This window comes from Barbatula barbatula, assembly GCF_947034865.1.
Source record: "Barbatula barbatula genome assembly, chromosome: 9".
Classification (NCBI taxonomy): Eukaryota; Metazoa; Chordata; class Actinopteri; order Cypriniformes; family Nemacheilidae; genus Barbatula; species Barbatula barbatula.
In genome coordinates, this window is record NC_136772.1 from 7359812 (window position 1) to 7372703 (window position 12892).

At 40.4% G+C, this 12892-nt stretch overlaps 1 protein-coding gene across 1 annotated transcript; it reads left to right on the forward strand.

The window, feature by feature from the left end:
* The first annotated feature begins 6700 nt into the window (after positions 1–6700).
* Positions 6701–11920, forward strand: ndp (norrin cystine knot growth factor NDP). The gene is made up of 2 exons (XM_079464734.1): positions 6701–6919; positions 10806–11920. Exons 1-2 carry the CDS (start codon positions 6728–6730, stop codon positions 11028–11030), a joined length of 417 nt encoding a protein of 138 aa, XP_079320860.1. The 5' UTR covers positions 6701–6727; the 3' UTR covers positions 11031–11920.
* Positions 11921–12892: the final 972 nt, after the last annotated feature.

Sequence of the window (12892 nt, forward strand, 5' to 3'; positions counted from 1 at the left end):
GAGCTGATATTATTTCCTCCAATTATTGAATACACACAGAGATCTCAATGAGGCTTGAATTCTTCACCTACTGGATCATTCTGTGTTCCCTTCTTATTTTCATGCAAAAACAGTTATATTAGACGGTTTTGAGTCAAGACCTGGTACAGTGATCAATGTAAGGTTGTCTTTGGCAAGTATTGTTTAGTAAGAGGAAGAAAAGCTTTTCAACACAGGCTGAAATTTAGGACTATGAAACTATTTTGCGTTCCCTGAGGAACTCGTATTTTGAAAGACAGCATGTTGTTTTACAATATAAATCACTCCAAATTATGAGAACTCATTGTCTTGAAGTTGGAAATGAGACTTGAAGAGGATTACAGGATATCAAACCCTGGACTCGAATGCTTTGTGTTCTTCGCTCGAAAAGCATCTGTCTGTTGTTGGTTCGATTTACATTTATATTTTTTAAAAGGAATACAGACATGCCTCTGAATGAATAAATACTGTCAGGGGTGCAGTATAGTAAAAATGGGCTCCTCCAACTGTCCTCCTTAGACCCTAAACACAGACACCATATATTTGTCAATAAAATTATAGTATTTACTAAAAAAAATAGTTGGAAGTCAGGACATAGCTAAACTGATAAATAAAGCCTGTTAATTCCCTAAATACAGTACCTGTGCCCACATCAAATGGCGATACGGTTAGAGCTGAAAGAATAGTTGAGTGTTGAAAGACGTTAGACGCCCCCGGATCCAATAAAAGTATCTGGGCATCCAGAAGAAGCTTTTGGAGGAAATCTCTGCTAAGGCCATTTTGCTCAGGATGACATACCAGGTGAACTCCTGTCCTTTTTTTACCTCTCTTTTTCATAGAAAGGATTCAAAGAAAGGCTTTATTTTTACTCTATGGGTGCAATATCCGTTTGAACACGAACACCTTCCGAAAATACCCTGCTGGTTGTCATGTAATTCAACCCTGTTGTTATGATCAGACCACTTTGGTTTAGCATTGTGTTGATGTACTTCAATTCAGATTCTGGAGTGGTGAGGGTCAGTGTGTGAGCTGAAGCTGTTTGTTGTTAATTATGGTCCTGTCAAAAGGTTGAGAGATAGAAGGTGAGAACATTTCTGAGGTCACACATGTCTTCCAGGTAATTATGTGGACTTTTGACCCCCTACATTTGTAGCACGGCCAGTGCAAGCGTATAACAACATTATCTGATCATAGTTGTTGCAGAAAACAGTATTTTCTGTTTTCTGTTTGGTCAATGTTCTTAATAACCCTTGCATTAAGCCATTTAATTGATTTCTGACTTCTTTTTTACAGATTTAACATCACAGAAACTGCTTGATACAATGTTGGTAAGCTCTGTTTATCATACATTTCTACCAAAAACCTTAAGTTCCCACTTGGATGAAGTCCATGTTTCAGTTAGAGTTTTCGTCCTCTTGTGCCAATATTTGGGGTAATTTAATTTCAACCTTCTCCCCCACCACCATGTTAAAATCACTTGTGTGGAAAACATTTTCTGGCTATAGAAAGACAAACTTTGAGAAAAACTTCAGTCTTTGCTGGATGTTTTCCATCTCAGAGATGTGAAATAATAATTATGCATTCATTGGAAACTCATAATTGCACATCTGTTTTTTATAGGTTTCTCATTTCTCGCTTTATATTCCAAATTCTTGTTTCACCGTATAAGAATTCAAAAACACATTCTTCTGTATAAAGATATACATTCAATACAGCTATCGTGCTACGCGTTTGTGTTATTTTTTTAAGGTAAAGAATTTTTTTCATGTTGTCACAATGTTCATCCATGCTTCAAAATAGCTTCCAGCTGAATTGAGTCACACCTCCCAAATCCTATTGTTGAGTCCCAAAGGTAAAACAAAGCCACCCCAGTGGGCCAATTGTTTTTTTTTCTTTAAACTAACTCCGCTAACAGTTTTATAACCTGTACCTCGTAAAGAGGAGAACCAGACTTTTGGTCAGTCCCCTGATTTTACTGGAATCCCCATTTGCTTGCGAGAGCGTGTTGGTGTGGCAACTGGGGGTCAGTACGTGTGTGTCCCTAAGGTGATATATGGCTGCTGTGTCATGTTCCACATCTGACATCCATCCCGGGATGTACATCATCCATCCTTTCTCTTTTACATGTGATTCCTCCGTAAAAAGGGGTGTGAGTGTAAATCAGAGGGAGGAGGGGAGATGAGAGGGAGGGGGAAGAGTCAGTGCTCACACGGTTAGCGTGCATGAGAGAGAGTGCGTGAGTACAACAGAACCAGAGAGGAAGGAGAAAGCAAGTGAATGAGGGAGAAAGAGATCGAAAGGCAATTGTTGCTTAAGAAATCTCATTTGTGTCCTGGAAGAGGCTGCGATTGGATATTGTGGGTTAAACGTCATCATACTAAAGGTAAGACCGCCATTGTAAAGGTGACTCAGGTCATAGGACTTACTTTGCTGCGAGGTAAATTGCTGTACTTTACTGTCTTAGTATTCACGGTATTGTCTCGTTCCAGCAGTGCGTGCATGCATTACAAATCATTTGCGGATTTTGTTACTAAATGTAGTGAAATATTAATGATTAGTAAATGCGTTAAATGGATTCATCTTTCTAATGATCTTTTTCCAATGCGATCATTGCTTTGCAAGAACTGACAAGCAATGCTCTATGGCTCATAGCAAAAAAGTATTTTACCAGATTTTTTTTATAGCACTTATTGATTTAGCAGATTTTGTGTGTACCATAACAGAAATGTTATGACCGCAAAAGCTAAAGATAGGTATGTTATATGTGTCACAGCTGACAATAGACGTGACGTGAAGTCAGTTGCTAAGGTAAGCCATCATCTCCTCTCCTACAGACAATTCCTTGCTCCATAGATGAGAAATCATGCATATTTCAAGGAACGATTATGGAGCTTGTGGGAGAGATGTGCAAGTCGTGTAACACGCTTCAGCCCTGGTGTGAGATGGAGAAGCAGACTACCAAACCACTGTTACGTGCAATGATTTTGGCTTATTTAAATCAACATCATCCTTTTATGCCAGTAAGGTCTTGCACAAAAACCTGTGAGGATTATATGCAGAAGATGATGACAGCCATCAATTTACACGTTACATTAAATTGAAAGGTTAACAGGACAACACAACATGGCCTCTAATAAATTTAACTCCAAACCCCTACACAGGCTTTGCTATGCACGGACCCATTCATCCTGTGGCATTCCTATGACACCAGCGCTTTTCTAAGAAGTAAATAAAAAGCTAACATTAGTTTAGCATGGGCTCACATGATGCCTTTCTATTGGTGACAAGCTCCGGTTAAACCCACTGTATTAGTCTTATCTTTATCACAGAGGGATATATTTAGTGTGGGGTTTAGCTCTGGCGTAAAGGAGGCGCGGGTTACTGGCGTCTGCAGGCGGTGGCAGTGCCCCTGCTCGGGGCTGGTATGCCGCTTGGGTTGCAAATGGGCAGCGGAGGAGGGCTGCGGGGTGATCCCTGCAGGAATCTGCCCTTTGGTTTATTAAAAGCTGGTGAAACAATAGGGTGCTAAACAAGCAGAAAATAGTGACGTAACCCGTTCACAGGAGGAGGGGGCTTGGGCATGTCAATGTGACTGTGAAGACAATTCAGCTTATTGGCACATACAGTATAATGATAGATACTAGGCGACCATGGGCACCTGACAACTGTGGACTCAGCTGCTGTCAGGCTCTGATCAAGAGCGCCCTTCTGAAGTTTAGATATCCTTGTTAGAATACTCAGGCAATTTATGGAGAACCGTGCTCAATACACCAGCGTGAGTTTTTATTCTGGTTAAGGTGTGTTACTTCCTGTTTGCACAACCACGATGTTTTTATCATGAAAAAATAGTTACAGATGATAAACCACCATGGCTTCTTTGAAACCAAGACCTAGTTAAAAAAACACTAACACACAACATATGCTGGTCTGCCGGTCTTTTCAACAAGGAACATGAACTGATTGGCCACATGTAACTCTATGTAATGCTAATTTGGAACAACCTCAAACTTTATGTTTCAGATCAAGTGTTGCTTCAATAAGATTCCTCTTAAACAGTTTGGTTTGAAGGCATTAGGCAGATTTGACATGAATTACCTAAAACATTGAGCTTTAAATTTAAGTAAACCTGTTTCTCCACAAGAATGTAGAGGAAGCTATAATAACTATAAAGATGCAATTGTCTCCACCCACATAATCCAACCCATTTAATGGCCTAAAATGCATTTCAGTCCAATATCATTTACTCGTCCTCATGTTATTCCAAACCTGTATGACACCAAACAACATTGGCCCCCATTGACTTCCATTGCATGATACAAACTCATAAGACATTTCTCAAAATATATTTTTTTTGTGTTCTACAGATGAAAGTCATACAGGTTTTTAGAGTGAATAAATGATGACAGGTATAACCAATGGTGTTTTATCACAGAGGCCCTGGTGAGGTGAGAAACAGTGCCATACAGCCTGCCATACGGCCCCTAAACTGTGACTGCTTTTGTATGTCAGGAATTTCACAGTCCTAATAACGCAGACACTGAGGCCCCTCTCCCGCCCTGCCACAGAGGATCAGCCATGATCAAAAGATCCGCACTCTCTTTCCACAGCCACCAGGGCCGTGCCTAGGGACAGCTAGTTCCAGGGGTCCTCTCCCTGACTGGCATTAGCCTCCGACAGGACTCCCGGTTGAAGAACAGGCCTTGGGCGATAGTCTGGAAAGGGGAGTTCTGCGCACCAGAGTTCTAGAATGTCTCACCTTGGCTCCTGCCTTCCTCTTAAATCTGTTTATTGTTTTATTTCTTCCCGTGGGATAAAATTTGGCAGTTCGTAAAAATGGAAAATACCTTTGTTTTGTATCTGTAATGTACTCGGAAATAAAAAGTCGAGCATTTTTACAATCAATCATGTTGTTGTTCTTCCTGAGTGTGAGATGAAGAGACACTTTGCTTCAAACACCTCCACAAAAGGTTAATTCAGAGAAAACATAATTATTCAGGGAGTTTTTGGCTCTGCCTCTTGTGCATGAAGGCTAATTAGAGGAAGCGTTTGAGTTCAACGTTGCGTTAGATAAGCTAAGTCAGATTCCAAACCCCAAAAAAACAACGTCAAAGCAAATTTCCCCATTTATTTAAGTTTTTAACCAGAAACAGGGTGTCCAACGCCACAGGACGGAAACATTTCCAAGGGTGAGGTCGAAGGGTAGAGGTGAACACATGTGTCTAAGATGGAGGGAAAGTAGACGTGATGGGCTTTTTTAAAATCTCTAGGGTGAAGCAGGTGTAGATGCCACGGTTTTAAACCTTACCCTACAGCCTTTCTACAGATAAGTTCTGGGGAGCAGTACGCCCTCTATTTTCCTAACTGAAGCCTTGGACGCCCTCGACAGATGAAGCTGCCGTGCATGGTTGTGCCATGAGGTCACACTCTCATTGTTTATGAGCTAAATTGGATCATATTGAGCGGCTGATTGTTAAGCCTCATTACGAGGTCTACAAATCAGCGCAAGAGACGTTCTCTACCAGGTCTGAATGTCAGCATTCATGCCAGGGCACGACGGTGATAACAAGGGCATCTGGAATGCTTGAAATGTTGACGTTAAATAAAGAATGAATCGAGGCGTCCTGTATCCGAAGCATCCGAGGTAAGAACAGACTGTGATGTCTACTTGTGTAAACCCTGCGACACATGCTCTCTAGTGCAGTTAAACATTTCAGAGTATTTATTTAAACAGGCAAATTGATTCTTACATTTCTTACACGAGGAATGCAAAAGTCAAATGATTTCCTTCAGAAAGGAAAACACAAGGAGAAAGTTTTAGATGAACATGACGTGTTTGAGATTTTGGAGCAATTAGAGTTCAAAGTAATATGCGGACAGAACTAGAGACAAATTATGCAGAGCAGCGTTTTAGTCTATGATAATTTCCCCTCTGAGTCTGTTTGGGCTCTCTTTTTCCCCCTCATTACACCAAACCTTATAGCAGTTGTGGCTCATTGAATTTAACTGCCATAGCTCTGGTGTATATATCCATATATATATATATATACACCTTTGTTGGCAGTTATCTCCCTGTCATGAGGGAACTTGCCCGGAGACCAATTTCTTATGAAACATTCATTTCTGTGGAAATTTGCTCTGGGGTGTTAATTAATATATTAGGTTTCTCTGCAGTGTAATAAAAACACAGTGTTTTCGGTGTGGGGATTGTTAGAATAACAGTACAGCGGCCTGCCAGAACTCCTCATGCATCACAGCCCACTTGTTCCTGGCTGGAGACGGAGCAGCAATCACCTTAACCAACTGGCAAAGACACAGCAGACGTCTGTCTCGAGTCATCCATCATCAAAGGGGTTCTCAGGCCGAAAACTCCCACTCACCCCTCCTTTGCACCTTGACTCACCTGACCACTTGCACTGTTAACATCTTAAACTGCCTGGGTCTTTTTTACCACTAACTGGGTTGTCGGGATGGCTGTCTATTGAAAGGCGTTTCTTTGATTTACTAACATTTGCTCAATTCTCTACCCACAGATAGATCCGGAAAGACAGCATACAGGGGGATGGCTGATTTTAAAGAGAAAGCTTACTGCACGTTTCGGTTCACGTATGCGATATCAGAAGTGCAGTGGCGGCCTCTTCCTTGTCTTCAGTAGGAGACGAGTTGCCTTTCTTTTTTTCCTGTGGAAGTTTGTACACTAACACCAGCGGGTATGAGGAACTCAGCCCAAATGAGCCAGCCTGGGATTCTACTTCTTCTGGTAACATGTCCTCTACTGAACATCCTGCATGGTGTCACTTGTAAGGCAGAGAGTGGACACTTGGGGGACAATGACCCTGACAGGTGTATGAGACACCATTTTGTTGAGACCATCACGCATCCCATCTACAAGTGCAATTCAAAGGTAAGAACTTTCAGATCCCTATTGCCGCTTAATTGGTGACATTTTTTGTTTTGTTACTCATATCAGTTTTTCAGGAGGTCTTGTGGTTCTTGAGGTCTTTCTTGTTAGCATCTAACTGAGAGGCACACTGTGCACCAAAAACAACCGAAAATTGAGCTCCCACATTGCTTATTAAATTACAGAAATGGTCTGGCAGGTCAGACGATACATTCTTTCCACCTACAGCTTTCTTGCTAACAAGAACATAAAAAAACAAGTCTCCTGATACATAGAAAGGTTTTTAATTTAAATACCGACCCCAAGGGTGTCCCTCATAATTAGAACCCATGACTTAGACCAAACCTTGTTTTCGTTTAATGAATCGGATACCATGCCTGGCTTGTCTAGTGACCTCTACCTTCAGCTACTTTGACACCTTGGCAAAGCGCACAGCAAACAACCTGTCTGTGAGGCCTAGAATCCTGCCAGAAATAAGCACTCAAGGGGTACATAAAATGTCTGGGAGGTGGCGCGGTTCCAAGGCTCCACACAGTGCTGTGGCTGAGTCATTTTTGGTTTTTGAAACAATACTGTGCCTCAGATTTATCCCTTAAAAATATAGCCATTGATCATAAACACTGTGGGACGTGTTCCAGGCTCTGATTCAGCTTTAACCTTGAAAGAACAGCTTCTCTGTATCTATATCAGATGTGAATTGAGTTTTTCCCTGGCTTACAGGACCAGTTGGGTGCTGTAAGTGAATATTTAAAATTTAAGATGAGTTAGTTGTCCATATCTATGAAGATATATATCACAGATATGAAACATGTTCTAATTTAAAGGGATAGTTCACCCAAAAATGAAAGTTCTGTCATCATTTGCTCACCCTAAGATTGTTTTAAACCTGTGTAAATGTATTTGTTTCTGCTTGACAAAAAGTAAGATATTTGGAAGAATGTCAGTAATAAAACATATCTCATCCCTCACTGACCCATAGTATTTATTTAACCTACTATGGCAGTAAATGGGGGATGAGATCTGTTTGGTAACTTACATTCTTCCAGATATCTTCCTTAGTGTTCAGCAGGTTTGAAACAACCTAAGGGTGATTCAATTATGACAACACTTTCCTTTTTGAGTGAACAACCCTTTTAATTACAAGGCAAATTATGACAATAAACTGAAGGCAATTTGTAAAAGATAGAAAAACTTAAAGGGATAGTTAACCCAAAAATGAAATCTTTTCATAATTGACTCATTTCTTTTCAAGACTCACCGCATCATTCCAAGCCTGTATGACTTTCTTTCTTCTGCAGCATACCAAAAATTATATTTTAAAGGACGTTGGTAACAAAACAACATTGGATCCATTGACTTTCATTGTAAGCCCCTGCGGCATTTCTCAGAATATCTTCTTTTGTGTTCTACAGAAGAAAGTCACATAGTTTTTGAATGACATTAAGGTGAATAAATACTGAAAGAAGTTTTATTTTTGGGGGGTGAACTATCCCTTTAAATGTGGATTTATGAAGTCCGGTGTCCAAATAAACAGCTCATGAATGGCCATGCTGAAAGTACCAGCTGAAAGTAACAGTTTGTAACAGTAAGAAATATATTTAACATTTAACTGTACCCGTCATTTGGCTGATAGGGGATCAACCAGATGGCAGTTAGCTGCTGGCAATGTCAGCCAGAATAATGTGTATCATGAATCTATCCAAAGAGTTAAGCATTTTCTGTACCAAAAACAGTGCATGAAGGACAGGTCTCTGCATACATAGATTAATTGTCTAAAAGCGGAGCGGATCACGGATTAAGCCTGATTTATTCACCCCTATGAAGAAGCTTATTACACATTGCATTAGTTATGGGGATGTCATGTCCATGTAAGCACCACACAATAGGATCCACCTGCGCAATCACTCTGAGATAAATATAGATAGGAAGAGACGCTAACATCTGCTGCTCAGCTTTTGTAACCTTGCCATTGTTCTTTTGATTTTCATCTGCTGTGGGCCACACACCTCCACTGAACCTCCCTCTGTAATCCCCCACAACTATTTTTGATTGGTATACGGATGTAGAAGGTTTAGTTTCAGGTGACATTAAATAATGACATCAGCTCAAAAAAGCAAGCGAATTACATTGTCAGTCATTGACGTCGGACGGATTCTCGTCATGCGTATCGGATGTTTTTTGGCCTCAGACAAGGCTATTGTCCCTTATAGAAAGGGTGACAATCCAGTAACACTAGGCAGCTGACAGACAACATGACATAGGAGTCCATTTACGTAGTGTGCAGGAATGTGACGACCCGTGGTTTGGCCGGCACCTCCTATTCCGAATCAGTAGACCATTGAACTGGGTCACGCTTGCGTCGACCATTGCAGACGATCCTGAGTTCAGAGAATCACATCACTCGTTCACTTTTAATTAGACTGGAAAACGGTGGAGTTTTTGATGAGCGAATCTCTCTTTATCTGCTCGTGAACCTCGGAGTCCAATGATGTAGCCAGGTGGATCGCTGACTTCCATAAATTGGCCCTGCAAAGTGCAAAGCCTTTCATCTGTCACACAACAATCCTCACAAAGCAGATGAGGCAAATTTGTGGGATTGAGGTATTTGGAGGAGTCAAGTAGCAGGAGCATCTAGGTCTGGGAGAGATCAACCACACTCCCATCTCCACGCAGGTGCAAGGTCAAAGTGGGAGAGTACAGACGCTTTCTTTGTTCGGGACTCCAGGCCTTCTCAGGAAGCTTATCTAAGCATGTCCTGACAGAGGGTTCAAATTAGGGATGGCACGAGACTTTAGTTAAAGATATCTGTGCAGGCATTGAAGATGCACAATGGAATCAGTGAGAGGCGCTACACCGGATGCCCACCGGCAAACGGACTTTAAGCTCGAAAGCATGTCACGAACATTCCACATGGTATATAAATATACATTTTGTATATTTAAAAAATAATCTACATTAAAGAAAGTTTAGTTTGTATGGGGACAAAGAAAAATATGGTCAGATTGTTTTTTTATTTACATTTATTGGTGTAGGTCGACAGTGGTGTATCCTATAGGATCTTGCTTAAATCTATTTTATAATTATGTATCTGCTATTTTAGCAGATGATAGATAGGCTATTTCACAACAAGAACAAGAACTATAAAGATAACTATGTCTTTCATTATTATGAGCGCCACACCAACAGACGATAACTTTGTTTAGGTTTATCATAAACTCGTACACTTTTTATGTACGAGCCCTTTAAAATGTAATGGATTTTCATACCCTGGAAAAAATTCACTTTAACAATTATATGTTTTGTCCCTATAGGTTTTTTCAAGAGGTTTCTTGCAACTGGCTGCAAGTCACAAAAAGCAAAGTAATTACAAAAGCTGAGAAAAATGGTGAAATAATGACGACAAGCATTTTATCACTGAACTAATGTACAATGAAAAATTATTCATAATTAAAACAGGAACAGAGTCCATTTTGAATTCTCCCCTCTCAAAAATGGTATTAGTGTTGTAATCTTTTTTGGCAGATTTATTACCAATTGTAGCTATAACCTAAGTTGTACTATTACTGTATCTTAAACTGGTTACTGTAGCAAATCAATGGTTCATTTGTGTAAAATCATGACATCACATAACTTGGCTGCCCATTTATTTATGTTCAGGATTCTTCCCTATAGCTTTCACAAAACAATACAATTTTGACGTGTAGTCTAGTTTTATGTTATATGAAATAATATTTTTGAGCTTGAAAATATTCAAAGCATATTTCTGCTGGGTTACTCAACAACACGATTCTCCATGTCAGCTCTTGTGTCTTTTCAATAATTGAACAAGTGTAAAGACAGAACGACACTACATTTGTCGATTATGGAGCTGATTTTGTTTTCTCCACAGATGGTTCTCCTGGCTCGGTGTGAGGGTCACTGCAGCCACACGTCCCGCTCGGATCCCCTCATTTCTTTTAGCTCCGTCCTGAAGCAGCCTTTCAAAAGCACGTGTTTCTGCTGCCGTCCACACACCTCCAAACTAAAGGCGGTACGCTTGCGGTGCTCGGGCGGGACGCGGATAACCGCCACTTACCGCTACATCCTCGCGTGCAGCTGCGAGGAGTGCAGCTGAACGCATTTGTCACGGAGCAAGACCCTTTGGGTAAAAGATATAAAAAAAATGTACACTTTATTGCTGATGATTCGGAGCATCCATTTTATGATTCATTAGCGCCGCCGAAGCGTTGCCAGCAAGCCATCAAGACTTTAAGAGCAATTGTCACGTGTGGGTTTCCAGATGGTCGCCCTCCAGTTGCGAACGCGCATGCGCTCAGCCAGTCGAATGACTTTATTGCATTCCATTGTTTTGATCACTGCATGTGTAAAATAGCGGATGCCGACAACAACATCATAAATCGTGAGAGAAATTCAATGAAGCTTTTTTACAATGTCTGTCTAGACTTAATACACAGGCCACAGGGATTCTACGCATCAACTTCAGGCAACAGGATGCCAGTGCAGACAAGCCTATACGTTTGATAGTTAATAATGTGTAGAATTCATGCTCTCTGGAATCACCCTCATGTTCCAGTATACATTTTGTGCGCTCCATTTTGTTAGATTCATATTTTAAAAATGGAAAGCATCCTTGTAAAATATAACATTGGAGATCAGACTGTGTAAGTCTGTGACCAAGCGTATATTCCACTGCTTTAACTGTGGGGTTAACACGGATCTATCATGCCAGATCGTATGTGGGACATGTCAGTGTGAAGTCTGTTTATTTCATCATCAAAGTCTTTTAATGGCTCACGAAATATAATAGCGACAAGCTGTCAAGCTAATCATGTACAGTTATGATACTCTTATGAAACGTTATCATTGTGGGATTGTGCAGTAAATATGAAGTCTTTCATATACATACATGTGTGTATATACCGTATGTATATATTGTATGAAAGAAAGAAAATGTGCATTGTACCCCAAATTCCTTAAGTCTATGGTAATAAATTCACCCACCACAAATTCCTTTCTTCTGCTTTCCTGAAACAGTACCGCTGTGAAATTATGACAATTTGCTCGCTGGACAGGTTTGTACTCCACTGCCAAACTGACAGCTTTTTGGGTTCCGCATGAATCTAATAAACAGTACCCTTTTGTTTTTAAAGACTGACTGCCTGCCTTGTGCTAGCTGTCTTGTTACACATACTTCGGCTCCCCAATTCAATGTGACTTTCAGAGGGGCTATAATTAACAGCTAATTTGACAGCATGACAGACAGTCCACATAATAGCTGTCGGTTGAGTTCTCTGTAATTTTGATGGCTGCCCTAAGACATCTTCCTGTTAATATAGACGACACTGGATAAATGAGGCACCTGGTTAAATGTCACCTCATTTTGTTCTGCCATTAATTATTCTAAAACAGTCCATGTGTCGTGCACGTGCGTTTATGCCCTTTCAAACAAGTGATAATTCAAGCAAAACTGAAAGGTGATTAAAACAAAAGCAGTAGAAATAAACCACTTGAAGTTATTCCTTAATCACAGTGTTAGTTTTGGCCCAAGAATGTGAATGTTTCTTCTGCGGTATTCACATGAAATGTAACAATCAAATATACACAAAACGAGTACAAAGAGAAGCAACCTACAGAGATTCATATTCTATATAGGGTTGCCAGCCACAATCCACACATTCTTGCGATCATTATGTCCACATGTACCAATTTATGCATTAGGCGATTTTATCCAATGCAACTTACATTGCATGATTATATACATTTGTATTTGAGTATGTGCAATCTTTGGGATCGAGCCGGCCCTAACTGAGCTACAGGAAAGCTAACAGTGACTTCAATATCCTTTTAATCTCTCCTGTAAGATAACAAATGGAGCTATACATCAATATCAAGCATGAAGGTATTCTGACCTCACAATTTGACTGAAGACAAGATCAGCTGCAATTTTTCAATACTGATATTGGATTGGTTATTTAC